Raw genomic sequence first — 21,603 nt, 5'->3', positions numbered from 1 at the left:
CAGACCTCAGTATTATTCTACTATAGGGGTAAAAGAAAAAAACACTTTAGCTTTTTTGTATTTTTTAAACCCTCGTGTTGTCCTTGAGGTCATTCTGACCCCAAGTAAAATCTTTTGCCATTGTATACTTTTATGTAATAAGGTATATTTGGCCCTAAATTCCAAAATGAAGGGTAGCAATAGGTTGGACTGAAGTAAGACTAAAAGTGTGATGCAGAATTGACTGACAATTTATACTGTATCCTTTAAATAACAGTCAAGCCAGGTGGGGTCATTTTGCCCTAAGAGGACAAAAGTTGTATGGCCAACTGGGAGGACATTACGAGGGTAAATCTAATAATCACGTCACATTACGCCGAGCAAAACAAAGGACGCAGCAACAACGTCACCCTAGAAATAGTGTTGGGAGAAATTGTTTTGGTGGAACATTTGCATGCAGGGAGGAGAGCATTGTCAATAAAATGGTTAATTTGCTGAATAGTAGCTAGCAGGACTGCAAAACTTTTAAAATTAATTATTTGTGTGTGTGTGTGTGTGTGTGTGTGTGTGTGTGTGTGTGTGTGTGTGTGTGTGTGTGTGTGTGTGTGTGTGTGTGTGTGTGTGTGGTAGGTTACTCCTTTGACATTGTTTCCCATTGTGAAAAGGATTTTGAAAATGATTACACATACATATTCAAAGGGAAGGAGAAAGCCACATAAAATGGTTGGCAAATGGCAAGTATTTAGCAGCCTATTGAGGTGGAAGACACATACCAATACTGCAATATTCTGAATATGCAATAAAAGAACATATGTCTTGTTCATTGCTCTCTCTAACAAACTTTCTTATAGCCCCACCCTTAAACAAAACTGTCAACAAAAGACATATTGCCATGTATTTAGTATCCTGATCACATATCCATCTGGAGCAAGTTATCCGTCACTTTGACTGCTTTTACTTTGAAAACCCCTGAGCGGAAGCCCCGGTCTCCCTGTGTCCTGCTTCTGCTGTATGTGGAGGAGGATGACGGGAAGCGGGAAGCAGGAAGCAGAAGAAGCGTCTATAATGAGACCTCCGCTGCTGCGCTCCTCGCTCGGCTGCCTGCTGACAGGTTTCGGCTCTTTCCCTCGGAACAAAGCGGTCACACAAGCAGCAGCTCCGCCTCTTCTGAGTTATCTGAGAAAAACGATGCACTATCAAACGGAGCCGAGAGGACACCAGAACTCTCCAGACTACCGGCTTTACTTTAGTAAGTTATTTGTCGCCATTGTGGAAGGAATCTTTGCGTTTGTTATTAGCACCGGTCGGTGTGTGACGGGCAGCTTAGCCCGGGTCCGACCTCCACGTCAAGGTTGACCTTTGAGCTGGAAAAGTGGATTCTACTTTTAACACTTGGCTCTGAGGTCTAAATCCTGCTAAAGCTAGTAACCACCGAGTGAAATGTGGTGAATACATCCAGAGTTTATTAGCTGAGGCGGAGGAAGAGGTGCATGGGACAGCACAACATCCTCACATGGGTTTGCTTCCTGTTTGGTGGTCACGTGGACAGAAAACCTCCCAGGAAAGAAAACATGAGTAGCCCCAGCAGTTTTATCAGAGACGCTGAACATGGTGGTGGCACACAAGAACCAAAATCAATAAATGTATTTTAAGAATTATTTTTGAACCTTTTTAACCTTAGTTATGTGATGATAGGCGTTTGTTTGTCTGTCTGTCTGTCTGTTACAAACATTACTCAAAAATGGACCAACTGATTTGGATGAAATTTTCAGGGAAGGTCAGAAATGACACAAGGACCAAGTGATTAGATTTTTTCAGTGATGCTGCTAATAATTTTGATTCACGAATTTGTGAAAGATTTCTGTATCATTGCCAGATAGCGCCACAGCCTCACTGTAACTATGACAGCAAGTGAACATCAGCTGTCTGCTGATGATCACATAATTGCAATTCTACTACAAATCGACTGCTGCCGACCTATCAGGACTTATCCGTTGGAAATTATACAAGGAACAACTGATTGAATTGTGGGGGGTGTTTCTGAGTCTCATCAATTCCCACCGCCTGCTACATATTTAGGTTGTGTGATTCGGTATCCGTACATAATGTACACATACATAACACACACCTGTGCTCAGCGCAAGGTCATTTTGTTTGTGGGTACATCTATATTAAATGGTCACATTCTATGGTGCCGTGATTTCTGCCACCAATTTTTTCCTGATTTCAGCTACTGGAAATAATACAACGACTCAGCAGCCTTGGTGGAGTACTGGCCTCTCTGAGTGCTTTTCTTGTTTATACAGGTAATCTCATTGAAACACAGGATCTCATTCTAAAGAGAGATTATATTATGTTGTAAAATACTAGAGTAGTTGGAAATAATATTGCTCCTGTACAAGAAAGGCACACAGAGTGCAGTACTCCACTCAGGCTGCTCAGTCGTATGATGTTCGACGGATGAAATCTTTAAAAAATTTGTGGTCTGCAGCAGTCAATTTGTAGTAGGATCGCAATCATATTATTTTTATTTATTCATTGTGCACAATATTGGGGACTGGCAAGCAGCTGAGCCACTTATAGTCTCCCATAGGCGTGTATAGTGAAGTGCAGACTGCTGTGCAACTAACTAACCTGTAACTGATAAAACTGTGACTCACCACACCTGTTTAAGGTGTAGAGAAGTCCACAGTGTTCTGTATCATTAGACCCTGACAGATCCTGTCTCCATAATAAATAAATAATTTAAGTTACGGCTTGTTGTGTGTAAATGTGTCTTGCTTAATAGAGAATTTCAAATTGCATCCTGCAGTTTTTTAAAAATAAAATCAGAGGAAAAAACTCCTGCAAACAGCTGGAAGAAAAAAAATATAGTGGAGCTCCTGTTCATGTTTTGAGCTTTCTGTGTGCATAAGTTAATTAAAAGCAAAATATATCTTTAGCCTTGTCTGTGACGTTTATGGACGGGGCACACAATTCAATGGTATATGCAATTACATAACCATCAATGCTGCTTTAACTTGCACTTGGACTTTGTAGTTGCATCAGCATCTACAGTATATGCAGTGGATCCAAAACAAAAGTATTTAGGCAGTTGAGTAATACATTCCGAGTAATAAAATCATTTCACTTAGAATAAACTGTCTTCTGGGATTTCATCATGCAATATGCTTGTACCTGTAGAGGAGTAGTTAAACTGTTTTTATTTGTTTTATTGTTGTTTTTTTGCAGAAACCTCAGAAGGGAAATACATTTCACCATTCCATGATATTCCACTTATAGCAGAGACAGAACAGGTAATTTATTTGTATTTTTATTGAAATGTTTATAGTTTCTGTTTCAAACCAGCATTCAAACCAGGAATTCACAAATTCTTTGTTTTAACAGGACAATAATGTGCCAGCTAAAAAACCCAAGAGGAATGAGAGTGAGGTACTGTCCACTTCAATGTCACTTTTGCCATCTGAAGACATTCATCTTAATATATTTTGTACTTAGGTGTCTTGTTTGCTTTCAGGTGCTCTATAACATGGTTGTTGAGGTTCCTCGATGGTCAAACGCTAAAATGGAGGTAAGTATAGATATGATGTATTTATCTGTGTACATGTTCTCTCTCTCGCTTTCTCTCTAAATATATATATATATATATATATATATATATATATATATATATATATATATATATATATATATATATATATATATATATGGGACGCGATTAAAACATTTACTCTAATTACAGGCTTTGTAATTAATCGCAGTTAATTGCAGTTTTGTCAAATAGCAATATTTGACACAATAAGTGAAGTTTTTCAATTCAAATAAAATTGTGGTTGACAGTTGAATCAATGAATAGACATATACGTGTTTATAACTTAAAATTCATTTTAAAAAAAAGGAAAATGGGACATATAGAAAAAAGTGATTTTGATGACTTAAAGCCTGAATTTAGTTGTTTTTCCACTGTATGGCACATAAAATCATCATAAGTAGTTCAAGGAGCTTCAGAAAGTTGAAAATCCAGAGATTCATTCTGTTTTCATTTTTTCTGGGTCTGATAAATGGTGTAATTTTGATGGTTCTTTTTATAGGAATATCAATTTTTATTTATGTAATTTTTTTTATAAACAAAAATTTTATAATTAAGTTATTAAAAGAGATATTTTTGTTGTTTAGGTTATTCCTCCTCCAAGGAGGCAGAGCCTCAATGGAGTAAAAACTTAAACCACAAAAATGTTTCATTTCTATTTATCTGCATTTTTCATCTGTCTGCTACATTCACAGATTACTGCAAATCTAAGTGCAATTATAGCGATTTTATTCAACATTGTAATACTTTCTGTAAACTCAAGCACTGTCTAGAAAAGTGGTCTATTATGGGATGGCTACACCGTTAGCCGTTAGCATGACTCGTAGCTAACGTTAGCTCTGGTGCTAACAGCAACATGTTTTACATTGAGGTGATACCGTCGGCTTGAAGTAACACAGTGATCAGAAAACTCTTTGTTGTACAATTTGCACACAACCAGGCTTTTATCCAAGCTGCCATCGGGAAGATTTTTAAAAGAAAACTTTCTGCCCAACAAGCTCAATCTCATCTTCCTTCACTGTTCACCAGTGCCTGACGTCACTCAGTGCTTCCTGTGCTTCTTTTTCATGGCTACAAACAGACTTTAGGTTCATTACCGCCACCTACTGGGCTGGAGTGTTCAGTTACCGGTGTGCCAGAAATGAGGGAACTGAGGAGGGTGCAATTAATTGCACTAATATTTTTAACGCGTTATTTTTGCAGTAATTAATTAGTTGAAATTAACGCGTTAAAGTCACGGTCCTTATATTTTTTTATTTTTATATATATATATATATATATATATATATATATATATATATATATATATATATATATATATATATATATACACACACAGTGTCTTTTTTTTTAGTGATTGATGTTGCTATTACACTTCACTACTTCTAGAACTGTTACTGCTTTAAAAAACGTTTTCTCACTTTGCAGTTTTTATGTATTAACAATGCAGCTTTCATTCATTTCCAGGAATGTCTTTTTAGTGGTTCCATTGTAATAGTCAGTTGCTAGATGAGGCCTATAAGTAACAATTCATGCCGTAACTGACATTTCATAACTACATTTAAGTCACTACAAGAAATCTATTGTCGCAATTCAAATGTAATCCGAGGGACTGGTTGCTGGACTCGTCTGGAGTTAGAAGAGCTCTAAATCACTGTTATTTAGCTGGCTAGGATCACTGAGAGCTGCAGACTAATGAAAAATGAGAGTTTTCCCTCATCATGTCAGCATAAGCCTTTCTTTGAAATCAGTCATGCTTCAATAATGGAAAAAGCACACACACAGACACACATACTCTTCCATAATTGCTTCAATTCCCAGATCGCAACAAAGGAACCGCTGAATCCGATCAAACAAGATGTAAAGAAAGGAAAACTCCGATATGTCGCCAACATATTTCCCCATAAAGGTTACATTTGGAACTATGGAGCTCTCCCACAGGTGAGGAAAGTGTTAAGATAAATTTTTTGGTACACATGTCCATCATTCTCATGCTGTTTTTGATCCTAGTCAGTAACAATACTGCAATTTAATCCATTTAATTTGCTATATTCAAGAGCAAACAATGGATTAGTCCACTGTCATCGACTCTATAAGTACATTCATATATGCATCATACAACAGAATTGAGTACGCCTCTGTGCAACATCACTTAGATGTCAAATTATTCAGAACTTTATTAGTTCAAGCATTTCCTCCTGTGAGCAATTAAAAAACAAATACTTTTAAAATTTAAAATGACTTAATATTTCAGTGATAGTGCTCAGAGGTGTGCTCTGTATTTATTGATGTATTTTGCCAGTTAGTTGTGAAAGTTTTGCTAGAAAATGTTGGTTTCTCACATGCTTTTCAATGCTTCCTTGAAACAGACGTGGGAGGACCCAAACCACCAAGACAAAGACACTAAGTGTTGTGGTGACAATGATCCTATTGATGTCTGTGATATCGGCACCCAGGTAATGCAGCTAGAGATTTAAATATATATTTATTTATGACTCATTTGTATATACACTTTAAAATCCTAACTACTGGTATCGATCTTGTTGACCTTCTACTTTAGGTTTGTTCTCCGGGTCAGGTGATCCAAGTAAAAGTGCTCGGCATCTTGGCCATGATCGATGAGGGAGAAATGGACTGGAAGGTCATCGCTATCAATGCTCAAGACCCGGATGCCAAAAACCTAAATAGTGGGTGCTTTAATCATACTGTATCAACCGTTATTATCTTGAATTTCCCTAAAATGAGCTGAATGTTCAGTTCAGGAGTTACTGCACACCTTTATCAGAACAATCTCCAAAATTAAACCGATGCTCTCACACTCAGACCTGGAAAATCTTATGCATATACTCATCTTCTCCCGTCTCGATTATTGTAACTCTTTCCTTTCTGGCATTCCAGTAAAGCTCCTCTGTCACCTCCAACTTGTCCAGCAGCACGGCTTCTTATCGGTTTTAACAGACATCACATCACACCTATCCTGGCTTCCCTCCACTGGCTCCCTGTTGGTTTTAGAATTGATTTTAAGATTTTACTGATCACTTTTAAAGCTTGCCAGGGTCTCGCCCCAAGCTACATTTGCGATCTGTTGATCCCTTATGATCCCGTTCTCAGCCTTAGATCCTAAAGTGGATCCTTCTGGTTGTTCCAAAGTCGAGGCTTAAATCTAAGGGCGATCAAGATTTCTCCATCAGGACCCCTCGACTTTGGAACGACCTGCCTGAGGAGATGAGGCTTACAGAGTCAGTGACTTCTTTTAAATCACTTCTGAAAATCCACTTTTATAGACTTGCTTTTATGTGAAGTTTAATTTTAGCTTTAATTAGTGTGTCCTATTTTGATGTTCTCTCATTTTATTTTAATTTTTGCTGCCTGGTTCCTTGGTGTGATGTCATGTCTAAGTCTTTAATTCTCTCTCTTGTTTGTTTTTTGTTTTTTTTTTAAATTCTAACTTTTAACCCCACATCTGATTCTTTAATTTTTAAACAGCCTAGTTCCCTTGTTTGATATGTGTGCTAGTCTAGCTAATTATTCATTTAACTTAAGGGTTGTTTTTCAGTATGCTATATAAATAAAATTATTATTATAAAGCTATTCTTGTCATTAGAAATTTGGCTATTTGTTCAATACAGAAAAATTAAGTTCAAACCTAATAAGGCTTATTGCCAACAACACAGTGCTTTTTAAGATTGACTGCCCAACTACAACTCCACAACTTGTCCAATCTGCATTTTAACAACAGACCATGAATAAGATTATTATGCCTCCACTACCTTTCACGTTATTGTATATCAAACACAGGCATCCTATGAAAAGGTTTGCAGCTCAGACAGTAACTTTACACTGTGGCTAAAAACCCCAAGAGGACTAACATAGTTTGCACCCAGTGGAGTTTTTAATGTCAACATGATTTTGTTTATATTCAACGTTTCTCTGCAAAGCATATTGCGTGTAGCCTTAAGGTGTAAGAAACATGTTGAATGCATGTTTTACCCCCTTTTATTACAAAATGTTCTCATTTTTTGTTTTAATGTGATTTTTCTATGTTCTGTCACCCATCATAAATTTATTGCCTGCTTAGTTATTTGTTGTCACTAAATATTTGCAGCAGTTTTTTTAAGTATTTAACATCCTTCAACAAATAGTTGTTTTTTGTTAAGCTACATACAAAATTTAAGTGAAATGCCGACTGATATCTAGTTCATACCAAGATAAACAAGCTGCTTTTTCTATTGAATGCCTCCTCCTCAGGCATAGACGACGTCCGCAAGAGCCGACCAGGTCACTTAGAGGCCACTGTTGAGTGGTTTAGGAAATACAAGGTGCCTGATGGAAAGCCTGAGAATCAATTTGGATTCAACGAACAATTCAAAGACAAGGTCAGTACGTTTGTAACAATACATACAAAGATGAGGCATGACGGTTCGTGTTCCAGAGGATTGCAGTCTGTGCAGTTTCAGTGGCTACAGCTGAATAATTAAATGAATTGCCCCCACAGAAATTAACATGTCTTTTGCTCTGATCTCAGGATTTTGCAGTCGAGATCATTCAGTCCACCCATGAGCACTGGAGGGCACTAGTGCAGAAGCAAACAAACCCTGGAGGGATTGAATGGTAGGTTAGTGGGCATGAAGCCCTGCTGTGTGCATGTGTGGTGTTTATATATAATTGGCTGTGAAAGTCTAGTGAACGCCATTTCCTGCTTTCTTTTTTTTTTCAGCAAAAATCTCTGTTGCTGCGACAGCCCTTTCAAATGCAGCGCCGAGGACGCCAGAGATGTGGTCCAGTCGGTGAGAACTTCCACTGCAGTTTTTTTCACATTGATGATGGCAAATAAAACTGCATTAGGTGGTAATTTTCATGTTTATCCTTTGGTTCGTCAGGCCCCTGCATGTGGCAGCGCACATCCTGTGTCACCAGAGGGTAAGCACATAATGGCTGTGGTTTATTTAAAGTTATACAGTTATAAACTTCTGTTTTTATGCGATTCTAAATCTTATCTTGCACAGTGGACAAGTGGCATTTTGTCTGAAGGCCCCAAAAAAACATGGAAACCGCCAACACGTATTAACATCTGATCAAGGAGCACCAGTTCTGAGGGATCTTTTGTATGCAGCTGGATTTATTTTTTCTACGCACTCCATCTCAGCTATGTATAGAGCCGTCTACATTTGATAATTTGCTGAAGAATGAGCCAGTAAAGATATGTAGTGTTGTGATACTCGGTAAAGAACCAGAAGTGAGGTGTGTGTTTGTGTCGTGTTGGACCACAGATGGAATCATTGTTGGTAATAATCAATTATAATACAGAGATTAGTTGCAGAAATAATTGGTCTAATTTCTATTACATTGTAAATGACACTGTATTGTGTGTTTGGAGTATTTTTGTGACTAATGTCGAATTCCAGCAATGCATAAGACTTAAAGTAAGATTCTGATTTGCCTTTAAAACTGTAATCGGTGTCCTTGCAGCTGTAAACAACACAACTCAGTTTGTATGTAACAATTTGGGTAAATAAAAGAAGAAAAAAATAAGATGTGAACATGATGCAATTGCTTTCCAGTATTGTCTGCGGTTCTCCCTTTAAGAACTTCAGCATATATAGTTGTGTGCAAAATTTAGAAATTGGTATTAACTCGGAGTAACAAATCAAATTGCTTTAAATAAATATAAATTTTATTAAAAAAAAAAAACACCCACATATCAGCAATATCAGGAATGATATAATAAACAGCTTTCAAATAAACTGCATTCAGTACATTACAATACTTACAGTATTAATACCCATCCTTAATTCAATTTTTTGTAGCATACCAAACTTCAGGAGAACTAGGGAAGCCTTAAAAAGTAAATTGACAGGCAAAAAGTTGCACATTTTTTAAAAAACCTTTAGTGTCTAACTGCAAAAAGACCAAGTGTGTATGTAACTGCTAGCTTAACCTTTGAGTCGAGCACGTGTAGTGCCCTAGTTAAGCCCACAAAGTCATTCAAGTAATGTTGACTCACTCAGAAACACTCTGAAGCATCTTCAAGTATGGCTATGCTTTTAACCCGCTATATCTTACGACACCTTGGCTTTCTCAACGACAACCTGCTACTGTAGCTGGGTCCTATACAACGAAATTCAACGTTTTTGTTTGTAGAGTTATTTTACAAAACAGTTAAAAAAAAACTAGAACTTCTAATGACTGAGCTATCATGATACTATAACTGTAAACGTTGCTGTGACAGTGAGTGTAATATTTACAAAAAGCTTCCTAGATAATCTAATCATCATCATCATTCTGTTAACCCGAAAAAGCCAAAATGATTTTTAAAGATATGATATATGAGGAGCTGTGGGTCGATTTGACAGAACAAAAAGAACCTACATCAACATCAAAGAATGAGTTACACTCCTGCAATACAAATTCTTGGTATGTACAATGTGACATAATTTATTTTTAACACATTTACATTCTGTTTAAATAAAACGTTTTGTAATTCTTTATTACATTTTTTTTTTTTTACCTGAAGAAGAAATGAAGTGCTTTAAGAGAATGAATATGTAGAAGAGAGGGGTGAGTTGTTGCTATAACATAATGTCATTCAATTATATATATCGCATTAATTCAAATCAAGAGGGGAGAAATCATTATACAATTGCTTAGTGGTTATAAATAAATTTAACTATACACAGGCACAAGATGTGCAACTACAATAATCACTGCCCTGGTCTTGCCTCATAGCAAAAGCAAACAGATTGCTTTTCACGTAGCCAATATCATTCCCTTTAGTTAACTCAGTGCATATATGTTCAGATTACTTTTAAAAGATTACCACCGTCCTACTAGCTAAAATAAAAGTTTAAAAGAAAAACTAAGTATCTTTTTACTCATAAAATAATTTTCGTCTGTGTGAAGTAATGGTTGACAAGAATCGTATTGGGATTCAGGATGCAATGGCAAGTCCCTGAATGTGAAAAAGACAAGATGAATACAGGCATTAAAGATGTACACACAATTAGTTGAAAATGTCCCTGATTTTACAGTAATATCAAAGATTCAAGTTCAAGTAATACTTTCTAGCAGATTGATAAGAAAGTAAGCGATGAACTTTTATGCCTTTTGGTGGCCTGAAGTTTAACTGTTATTAACATTTTGAAAGTAATATACAAATGAAGAAAGAAAAATATGTTATAATCCTATTGCCAAACTAATTTTGAGGTATATGACTGGTTTGTACTGTACATTATTTAAAAGCCTTTTCACTGCCCAAAGAGTCTCACATTGTATGTTTCTAGTAGGCTGAATAGCACCTTATGAAATAAAATCAGTTGAAACCCAAAGAAATACAATGAAATAGGCTGTTAGCATTCTTTACAACACAAAATCTATAACAGTAATTCCAAAAAGGGAAATTAATTTACTGTACAAATCTCACATGTTTATCTTACAGTTAGATTACAATAGTTAGACCCCACAGCAAGCCAGCTGCCCTCAGAAAATGACACTGAGCTTACCCTGTTTCATGTTCCTCAGTGTATAAAAAGCACATTTACTAAGCACCACAGACATAAAACTACATGTAATATTCACAATCCAGGGTTGTTCAATGAACCTGCAGTGAGGAACATTAAAAACAGTTGGTGACAACAAAGTAAACCTGGAAAAAACTAAAATAAAACAAACATAGATTTTTTTTTTCTCAAAATGTTAAAAATGCACCATAAGAATGGCTCAATTTACAGTATAAGTGACATAGGTAAGTGAAAAAAGCACCAACATAACGCTAGTTCTTAAAAAATTGTTTTGCATGAACTTAAAACAGTTTCATGGACTGCTCAAACAATCCCGTTATAAATTCATGAATGTAACTATAGTGATGCTTAGAAATGAATTACTGTCAATGCAGCAATACAGTATAAAGAGATTTCATGATTTAAAATTAACAAAACTTTTTTTCCCCCAAACATTTAACTCTCATCAAAAAAGTGCTTTATGAAACACTGACTTGCCAAAAACCACTGTAACACTGATGATTAGACCGGTGGATGATATTTTCAGTGTCCCGGTGTCGTAAGTAATCGAGTGTCACTCGTAGAGTGTGTTGTGGTTATAGTGTGAAGGCATTTGAATAAAAATCTATGGTAATAAGCACACACTTTAGCACCGTGAATGTTGTCACTTACAAAATCAGTGTTTGAAGCCAAGATTACGTATCCAAAATTTGTAAGAAAAATAAAGCCACCAAAACTGAAACTTTGTTTCCAGCTAAAATAGATCCTTATGTATCAGACTGAAAGCACCAGAGATTTTGTGTATCTTGCTAATAAATACATCCTTAGTAGGGTCAACTAGTAAAGCTTGATTGTTAAAGAGGTGAAAAACCTGATGTGAAAGGTGATTTATATCTCATCTGAAAACAGATTCCTTTCACTGCTCAACATGAGGCTGATGAGAGGGCACTGGTGCCTGTGGTCTTTTTGTCAGAGATTAAGCACCGTTGAGATCTTCTTAATGAGTTTTTTCTACACAAACTGACTGTAAGGCCCTGTGACCTTGGTGAAGGCATACGGAGATGTACTGACATATGTGTTCGTTGTGCATGACAAGGACCCCTCCATTAGTGCCTTGATAAAACGCTTGTATGGAGGCTCCCCTGTGGTTTCTGATGACTCAGGATGCTCACGCTTCACCCCTTTCTTGCTGCCCTTGCTAGGTGTCCCCTCACCACCATTCCTCTCTGCTTCTTCCTCCTTCTCTCGAGCCTTTTCTGCCATCTTAGCTTCCCACTGTGCCAAACCATGTTTGGCCTCATTCAGATTTTTGTGCTGGTAGAACACTAAGGAGATGCGTGTTGGGTGTTGACGATCCGGGTATTTGAGGGGCGTTGTGGCATGGAGCTCCCGTTTTGCACACTCAATAAGGACAGAGCCATGGCTAGGTGCCACTGCCACACCACCGATGTCAGGGTCCAAGAAATTGTGCTCATTGTCTGACCACATCTCGGGCTTTTGTGGGGTGGTAGGTGTCTGTGGTGTTCCAGGCTCCTGTTTAACACTGGAGCCCATGAGACTTCCATTAGGCAGACCTAACCGAGACTGTGTTTCAGGATTTAAACACCCACCACTCAGCTGACCAGAAAGCATCTGTGGGCCAGGCATACCCATCTCTGTCTTGATTTGCATATGGAAAGGATCTTGGCCTGGGGGTATGATTTGAGGGCTCTGAGACAGGTATGGATTTGGATATTCTCCAAACTGATTGCCTTTGCTCACAACAGCTGTATAATCTAGGCCTCCATGGGCTGAAGGTGCTCTTGAGAGGGGGTCCATAAACTGGTTGTCTGAGACCCTGTCAGGACCATAAGGGCCATAGGGTCTCATGGGGTGAACTGGTCTCATACTGCTGCCATTGTAACCATTGACCTGTAAACCAGGTTCACCATACCTTGGTGTATAATTGACCTCATATCGTTGATGTACACCATACCGCTGCTCTGGGTAAAGTGTTGGCCGCTGTTGTCGATATATGTCCAGGTGCTTTGGGTTTGAAGCATAGTATGGATGGTAATTGTCAAGGGGCATTCCTCCATTACACTGATAACCTGGATATGGACGATTTGATCCATTCATGTAAGAGTTTGGTACATGAAGTGGGGAAGGGTAGGGGCTGGCTGGTGTTGGTGGCTGAAGGGGATACATGCTGCCTGGCTTGGAAGTGCTTGGAAAAGACCCAGGATGGTTGGGCAACCTGGCGAAGGCAGCATTTGTTGAGCCAGGATAAGGAGGAAGAATTCCCTGGTGCTGTTGTTGCTGTAGTTGCTGAGGATGGGCCCCAAGGGGATGTGGTGGCTGACCCAACTGTAGGGTTGCTCCCACAGCACCTGGAATAGGTCCTGCAGAAGAAAATCCCCAAAAGATAAAGGTCTTATTAGCAATAAAAAAAATAAAAAAAAATTAAATATCCAGTTTTGTTTCACTTTTTCTCAGTCCATTGTTCTTTGGTTATGTTAATTTACTATGTTGGCAATATGTCTATACAAAGAGATAACATATCTAAGGTACAATTTATAAAAACTATCAGAATAAATGTTAGCTTACCTGCCATAGGAGTGCTCTGAAGAGTATTCTCGTAAGTGCTAGCTTTTGACTTGGCCAGGAGGGCCTTCTCTGCCTTATCATTAGAACTGTCCAGCATAGCATTCTTGTTGGCAGCTGCCTTCTTAGCATCCAGCTTCTTTTGCCGGCAAGACTTGGCGGGTTCTGCAAGCATGCGCACCTGGCGGCGGAAGGCACTGAGTACTTGGATGGCCCCTGACTTTATTTTCTCCTGCTGACCTTCCACACTGCCGAACTCATCAGTGCTGGAAGCCTTGTAAAGAGGCAAGACGTGGAGCTGTTCATCCTCTGGTATCTTTCCAATCTCTCGGTTATCCTCCCTTGTCAATGTACACACCTGGGAAAAAATTAAATACTGATTGAGTTACATACTTTTTGTTGGGTATAAGGCAGACACTAAAAAACAAGTCCACTTTAGTTATTAATATTATTTGCTAATATTATTTGTATATATTTATCTGTTTTAAAGCTGTGCTTTGATTATGTGCTGTGGCATAGTTTCATGAGCAGTTTGAGTCTCTATATCCAACAAACAAATACAGCAAACAAATACAACAAACTAATGTTACTGATTGATACTAATAAATTGATTAGTTTTCTCATTGGTGTTCCATCAGCTGCAGTACCAGCAGTTTAAATGGACCAATCATAAAAACATAATTATGTGATTTCTGCATCACCAACTAAATACATGTGGGGTTCCCATGGCTTTGAGTTTTAGTTGAATACCACTGTACTATACTATATATGTACAATACCCCTGTACTATACTATATATGTACAATATACCTGTACTATACTATATATGTACAATACACCACAGATGTCTGCTTCTATTCCGCCAGAACGGTCACTTCCTGGCGGAATACAGGCTCACTTCTGCTTTTGTTGCTGTACCGTGCATGCCAATCGCGGAATCTGATTGCTTAATCAATCGCCAGAATAATTGATAGAATACTTGATTACAAAAGTAATCGATAGCTGCAGCCCTATGGCATACTTAGAAAAATTTTTCCCAAGTTCTGCTTACCACAGTGCTGCCACCTTGCATGTTGTGAAGGTCTCTGTGAGCGTGGGCGCAGAAGTCCATACAAGCAGTGACACCAGAGAAGGGTCGGCCCTCCTTGAGCCCGAGACGGCAATCTGGTGCCCTGTGTTCATGTTCCACCTTTGTCCCGGAACAACAAGAAATTAATCTGAACAAGCTATTCAAGAGTTTATGAAGGTCACTGAACAATATCGATGGGAAATCTTTACATATATACACTACTATTCAAAAGTTTGGGGTCACTTAGAAATGTCTTTATTTTTGAAAGAAAAGTTTTTTCAGTGATAACATTAAATTAATTAAAAAAAAATACAGTCTAGACATTGTTAATGTAGTAAATGACATTTCTAGCTGGAAACGGCTGATTTTTAATGGAATATCTACGTACGGGTACAGAGGAACATTTCCAGCAACCATCACTGCTGTGTTCTAATGCTACATTGCGTTAGCTAGTTTGGTGGTTTGGTGACCCCAAACTTTTAAACGGTAGTGCAATCATACTTGGTTTGGATTAGATCTTAAAATCTCTTATACTTTTCAAAAACAAAGAATTTTCATTATGTATTTTAATAATAAATATGTCATTACATGCAGAAAGTCAAGCAGTCTGTACAATGTCAAGATCTATTCACCTGGTTTTCATAAGCTTCAGGTGCCATCGTTTTATACAAAGGAGCCAGTAAGGTTGCCAGATTTTGAAAGTTGTGCTCAATTTTCTCTTCCTGAAAGACAAAATTAGTCAGTATGGATTTACTTTAAGGATTAGTATATTATATTAATGTAATGATGTGCACTCTGAGTTAAGTACCTCTTTCACATCATCTCCAAGTAGCTTGAATTTTCTTGGGATTTTACTCCGAGCAAATTTGCAGCCGTTGTAGTACATGCTCCATGAGCATCCAAAGGAGAAAGATGCTCCAGACGCTTCAGGATCTAATCCCTGGCATGCACAGGTCCTCCTGAATGGGCAGAACAAAAAGTTCAAATGTGTCAGTGTTGTCCAGGTAAATTCTATTTTAAAGAAATTGATGGCTGCACTTGATGTAAAGAAACATGTAATGATCAGAAATGCAAGTCCTTAGAAATAATACATAAATTTTCCCTTTGTGCATGGAAAATAAACACAGAGAAGAGTGATTTGTTTAACAAAGCTACTTTAGTATTCCGGCAGTAAGAGAAAGACAGATAATATTTAAGAAGGATTTAATAAAATTAAGAGTAACTGTTAAGAGTGTGATACAATTGACTAGATTTGAGTTTGTTAATGTCCCTTACTCCTCATTGAGAGCACAGCGTCTCTGGGTGTGGGCTCCATGTTTTGTTAGAGTTTCACTAAGCTCGAGGTAGAGGCGGTCAGCCAGACTGGGCAGGATGCCTTCCCAGACCAAGATTACAACAATGATGCAAGCCGTGTCACATCTATGACCGGTACGTTCCCGCACCAACACCAGCAGCTTTTCGTCTTTGCTGCCTCGACGAATCACCTGAAAAATATAAGAAAATGCGCAAAGTTATTTGAGGGAAACACAGCAACAGCTGATTTGCCTATATCTCAAATGAAATAAGCAAAAATGTTTCATACCCATTTAGCTATGGGGCAACCTTGTGTACTTTTTCCTTCCTTGCCGGTGTATATTACTTTCTCAATTCTGATGGCTCTACCAGTCAGGCCAGACCTTCAAAGCAGAATAAAAGCATTAAAATAAGCACAAGTGAAAATGAACGCGGAAGCTTTGTAACACAGCCTGTCTTTTACAGCAATTTTAGAACAGCTTTGTCATTAACCTTTTCTCCATCATCTCCCGTATACCAGCTACACTAGGCGCTGACCCCAGATGAGTGTAGTATGGGCCTTCATCCTTTTCACAGATTTGTTCTAAATTTTAACAGAACAAAACATGTTAATATTTACACTTCAACTGACCAATCATGTTTTAGAAGCAACATTTTGAAACTCACCAAAGCAGTGGCAGGATGCGATGTCATATTGCGTTTTCATGGGAGTATCCAAAAGATTTTTTATAGGGGTGTCCAATAGCTTCATAGGAGATTCCATAAAACTTTGTAAGAGTTGTTCCTTCTTAGGGGTGGAATCAGGTGTTTTTTTTAATGCTACAGTGGACGAGGCACCTGCTGATGATTCTACTCCACCTATATCAGCGTTGGTTGACAGGATTGTGACAGGCCCAGAGGATTCCACCTTGACCCTATTTGATGAATTGATGACAAGGGATTTCTTCTCAAACACAGGTGAAATCTGGTACATCCTCAGACTTTGTTCCATAGAGGCCAGGATACTCCCCTGCTTCTTGCTTTGCTCGCACAGGGACTGTTTGCTTTCTTGCTTGACTTGCACTCCGCCGATGCCTGCCTCTCGCATCTGTAACTGCTGCTCCTGCTGCTGTGAACCAGGCAGCTCAAATCTGGGTCCGTTTTCCATTTTCACAGCTCTCATCAGAAGCTTGGGGTCACCAGAGCTCTGAGGGGGATGAGGAGGGCCCTGGCGTTCCTGCCTTTGTAACAAGTGCATTCGCAGGGCTGCATGCCTCTGAAAGTCTACGTGGGGACCTACTGGTCCCAGAGGTAGTCGTGGTCCCCTTTGGAACTGAGTGCAAGATGTTGTCAGCTGCTGTTCAGCTTTGGGATACATCTGTGTTGTCACCTGTTGTTTTAACGCACCTTGTGGTAAATGAGGTTGTGACTGTGTAGAGGTCTGGGGAAAGTCCACGTGGTTGGGCTGGTGGCAGTGGTTGTCAGGTTGTTGTGGCTGAAATTGCTTGAGGTTACTACTGCCTGAGTTCAGTGGATATTGCCTTTGATGTTGTTGTGGTTGTTGCATCTCTGACGTGTTATTGTAAGTAAATGTTGCATGGTCGCTGTGCTGGATGTGTTGGTTGTGGGTTTGAGCAGAATTGTTTCTCAGAGGCTGGTTGGGTAGAAGCTGCTGCTGACCTGGCTGAGGCTGACTGTGGGGTCTGTAACTGGGAGACTTAATTGGCTGCCCTTCAAATTGTGGTGGGTGGGACAGTGGACGTTGAAGATGACATTGCTGTTGTTGCTGCTGCTGTTGCTGGGCTGGCAAAAATCCAGGGGAAAGTATATCCTGGAGGTCAGTGTCTTCACATAAGTGCTCTGACTGCATCTGGGAGTGGTAGCGGCTGTCTGCCTGCTGATTTTGAGGGAAGTTAAGCTGCTCAGGCATTTTCTGGGGTAGAGACTGCTGCATTTGAGGTGCTTTCGAATTTGATTGCTGCCACTCAGGGGCAGTATTGTGCTGGGCTGGAGCACAGTGCGTTTTGGGTGGTAGACAGTCCTGCTGAGTCTTCTGGAAGCTGTTAGACCCCTGGCTGCTATCTGTGAAAACTCCCTGTGTCTGGAATCGTTGCGCTGGGTTTGGCTGCAACATCTGGCTGTGAACCTGGGGGTTGGCTGTCTGCTGTTCTGACTGAGGCTTAGCAGGGAAGCCCCTCCACATGTCCTGCTCTTGCGCCTGAGACGATGGGCCGCTTGCTGGTCGATGCTGGGAATGTGAAGAATTCATATCTATCCAGCCTGTCTGGTTGGGAGTCGAACGTGTTAAGTTGGCTCTCTGCTGAGACATGTTCTCCCTCCCATTTTGTAACCCAGCATGATGTCGCTGTTGGAGATTGGGCCCCATGACTCCTGTACTGTCAGCTCTATGTGGGTCCCCAGCCTTTTCTTGAAAGTTCTGGGGTTGGATCCCATACTGGAGGTCCCTGTCAGTGCCATGGTGTGGATGTTGACCAGATCCAGGTTTCTCACTTTGCCCCATCTTCTGTATCCCAGAGCTGGGAAACGATCCATATTCACCTGCCTCTGCTGCCTGTAGGGGGTTACTGCACTCCAGAAAAGAGCTGTGGTTAAACTCATGGTGGGCTTTCGCATATATACCTTGAGGATTTATGTCATCTGGATAACAGTGTGCACCATTTGGATGTTGTTGCGAGCCATTGCCATTATTTGTTGATGGGATCGTGCCTGGCAGCTGTCCTAGAGCCAGCTCCTGACCAGAATAAGATGCTGGCTGCTGCTGCTGTTGTTGTTGCTGCTGGTGGTCTGCTCCAAAATCGTTGGAATATCCATTCACAACATAGTTGACAGAGTTATAATTGTTGCCTCCTTCAGCATTTCCAGATGCTCCAGGCTGCTGTTGCTGTGAGTCAGGCATCTGTGCTGAACTGGGTAGTCCTGAGGTTAAAGAGGTTGTTTGAGCACCATCACTGGACAACTTATTGACCAGTGAATCATTAACAGCACCTAGTTGTGACACAGATGTTTGTGGTGCAATTGACACTTGCTCAGGATAATACTGAGACAAAGTTTTCTCTAACAGATCACCCGGAGTGCTTTCTATGGTTGAGTTTGGGGATACAGCACCATTTGGAACTTGTTTATTCCTTGGTAGGCAGAAAATATCTCCATTAGGAAAGTTACAATTCCTCTTATCTAACTTAATTTCTGTCTGTGGGGAACCGCATTCAAATTCTGTTGCCTTGGTCAACTCAGGAAAGTTGGCCACCAAACTGGAGCTCATGTCATTATTTCCTTTAATCTCAGAATCTACTTTCATTTTCTTAGACTGGTGGTACTGCTCAGTGAGTGCATGCTTTAACTCTCCGTTCATCACTTCTCCATTCATCATGTAGGATTCTTGATCGAACAGCCCTTGTTCCGAAGTGGAGTTGTTGCAGTTGTCCCGGTGCCTCTTCATGGTGTTGGCACCCGTGTTGGTCTTGTAATGGTTCCAGTTCGTATCCCCAGTGATCTGCAGAGAATCTCCCTCTGAAGACTGGCCTCCATTCTGAAGTTTGTGAGAGATGTTGTGAGATGTGCCAAATTGTGCTAATATCAGACTTTCTTCCGGCTCATGTCTGGCCTGTTCTGTTTCCATCTGGGCTGCTCAGAGTCCATACACAGGGCTGCCCTCTGTCCGTCCTGCGAGACAGAAAGTGGTAGAGAAGTATTTGGTTACATCATTCTTTACGCAAAGGTCAAACACAGCAATAGATAGTATATGGTATAGAATGCTGATGAAGTGGTTTGTTCACACCGAAATATGTTTTTTCGTGGTCACACCTGTGCTCCTATGCATTAAAAATACATTGAGGTCAGATCATGCACATGTCAACACATGTGTTATTGTATGAAAGTGAAAATGTCCTCATTCATGTTGAAAAACCATCTAGTTAAATTTGTAGTTTACATGAAGTACGAAAGTCACCAAGACACCACTGCATACTGTTAATTTTTGAATGCCAAACAAATAAGAAACTCCGGATTTCCACGCCAAAACAAAACAAATGCTTTTTTACTAGCATGTAACCTCAATATTTAATTTACCTTGTTGCTTGCCTGACCTCTATATCATGTTACTTGAGAGATAAAGCTGAGATTAAAGTGAAGATTTGTCTGTGAGATTGTTTTTTTTAAACAAAAGTCCTACTTTTCTTCTCATTTTTTAAATGCCAACTATAGTAATCACATTACTTTCTACCATTCAAATATGCTCTGCTGACAAAGATTGTATTTCAGTACTCTTACTCTAAACGTGGCCTAAGTGGAGGGGGAAGGCCAGTGGAGTAATGTGTTTATATTTGGCACAGCGTCTCTATCAGCTGGCAAGATAATCTTTTAATAGAGTTAGATTGACCCTGACGTCATCCCTCCATTGCCTAAAAACCAGAGAGCAGTGAGAAGTGAGCAACAAGACGAACAATAGACTACAGGTCATGAATTCAGCATGTTAACAGAAAGTGTCCTGCTGTAGATGCACCTTGTTTTGTGGTCCTGCACTGCAAAAACCAAATTCTCAAAAATAAAAAAACAAAAAAGCAAAAAAATGGGGTGTATATTACTTAAAATAAGCAAAATTATCTGCCAACAGAACGAGAAAACATTTTAAGGATTTTTTAGATGACAAAATGTCTCAAAAAACCTGTTAAAAGTAGTGCAATCAGATTAGATCAACTTTAACATGTAGGAAAATCTGCTGAAATTTAGCAGCCACTCGAAGCTATTTTAATTATATTGAAATAAAGCTATGTACCCATACATTTTTCTGAGGGAAGTTGCATATTATGCTTAGATAAAGTGATTCTGGCTAAGATTCATGTAACACTACTAGCTATGAGACTGACTTAATTAAAGAAAGAAAAGAAAGTCAGTATTGTTGCATGCAGTGACATCAATGAGAGAATTTAACTTCCTCTTCATAGCTTTTTGAGTAGAACACCACTTTAAAGACACCTATCAATGCTAACACTGATTGTCATCAACGCACTACACTCATGGTGTCACTGTTTGCAACCCTAACATGAATGTGCATTAAACACAACATAAATAACAAACAAGCTGTTAACATTATGTGTTAATCAGGACAATTCCATTGGTGGCGGTTGATGAAAATGGAAATGTCAGACCTACAACAAGATAACAACAACATCAGTGCTTTAAATATTATTATAACAAACAATAAAAGCCTGGTCTATTCTTTAAAGTTAATTTCTTGGAACTTCAGTTCTGTCTGTGCTCTGTCTTGTATTTTGCTTATATTAATACATTAATGCTGTGTTGTGGTATAAGACTGACAATAACTCTGTTAATAATATTTCAAGACATGAAAAGCATAATATACTTGAAATAAGAAATTCTGACTTCACCAAAGGAATTTTGTAATTGACAGTGCTGATCAAATAGTTTTATAAATGTCCTAATTCTAGTTGCAAGCATTATGTTACTCAGAACATGTAAAAAGTCTCAGTAATAAGAAATAATATGTTATTCAAATAAATAAATATGCTCTAAATACATGACATGAGTGTAAAAACAGCCCGGTAAAACGCAACATTTTGTCAGACAGAAAACAA

General features: G+C 39.1%; 2 protein-coding genes across 2 annotated transcripts in view; one reads left to right on the top strand and one right to left on the bottom strand.

Moving 5' to 3' along the window:
• The first annotated feature begins 967 nt into the window (after positions 1 to 967).
• On the top strand, positions 968 to 9,100 carry ppa2 (inorganic pyrophosphatase 2). The gene is made up of 12 exons (XM_023268075.3): positions 968 to 1,228; positions 3,211 to 3,275; positions 3,367 to 3,411; positions 3,497 to 3,550; positions 5,390 to 5,509; positions 5,938 to 6,024; positions 6,129 to 6,255; positions 7,817 to 7,944; positions 8,094 to 8,179; positions 8,286 to 8,355; positions 8,449 to 8,488; positions 8,575 to 9,100. The coding sequence occupies exons 1-12, from the start codon at positions 991 to 993 to the stop codon at positions 8,595 to 8,597; spliced, it is 1,083 nt and encodes a 360-aa protein (XP_023123843.2). The 5' UTR covers positions 968 to 990; the 3' UTR covers positions 8,598 to 9,100.
• Positions 9,101 to 9,220: 120 nt separating this feature from the next.
• tet2 (tet methylcytosine dioxygenase 2) overlaps positions 9,221 to 21,603 on the bottom strand; it is a 40,663-nt gene continuing 28,280 nt past the window's right edge. Inside the window, exons 2-10 of the mRNA XM_023268074.3 lie at positions 16,676 to 19,672; positions 16,502 to 16,592; positions 16,299 to 16,392; positions 15,992 to 16,200; positions 15,525 to 15,675; positions 15,349 to 15,438; positions 14,699 to 14,836; positions 13,651 to 14,005; positions 9,221 to 13,445 (exon numbers count right to left, since the gene is read on the bottom strand). Of these exons, the coding sequence (XP_023123842.1) occupies positions 12,076 to 13,445; positions 13,651 to 14,005; positions 14,699 to 14,836; positions 15,349 to 15,438; positions 15,525 to 15,675; positions 15,992 to 16,200; positions 16,299 to 16,392; positions 16,502 to 16,592; positions 16,676 to 19,628 (5,451 nt within the window). The 5' untranslated portion in view covers positions 19,629 to 19,672 and the 3' untranslated portion in view covers positions 9,221 to 12,075. The remainder of the gene's footprint in view (positions 13,446 to 13,650; positions 14,006 to 14,698; positions 14,837 to 15,348; positions 15,439 to 15,524; positions 15,676 to 15,991; positions 16,201 to 16,298; positions 16,393 to 16,501; positions 16,593 to 16,675; positions 19,673 to 21,603) is intronic.

This window comes from Amphiprion ocellaris, chromosome 4 (genome assembly GCF_022539595.1).
Source record: "Amphiprion ocellaris isolate individual 3 ecotype Okinawa chromosome 4, ASM2253959v1, whole genome shotgun sequence".
Lineage (NCBI taxonomy): Eukaryota > Metazoa > Chordata > Actinopteri > Pomacentridae > Amphiprion > Amphiprion ocellaris.
Note: the sequence above shows the minus strand (reverse complement) of the source record. Positions and strands in the feature narration are given on the sequence as shown.

What these genes read in the sequence shown, in the direction of transcription:
- ppa2 (XM_023268075.3), top strand. Translation starts at nt 991, where the DNA reads ATGTGGAGGAGGATGACGGGAAGCGGGAAGCAGGAAGCAGAAGAAGCG. An exon ending in CCAAGAGGAATGAGAGTGAG is followed by an intron (nt 3,412 to 3,496) that starts GTACTGTCCACT and finishes GTTTGCTTTCAG; the next exon opens with GTGCTCTATAACATGGTTGT. An exon ending in ACTATGGAGCTCTCCCACAG is followed by an intron (nt 5,510 to 5,937) that starts GTGAGGAAAGTG and finishes TCCTTGAAACAG; the next exon opens with ACGTGGGAGGACCCAAACCA.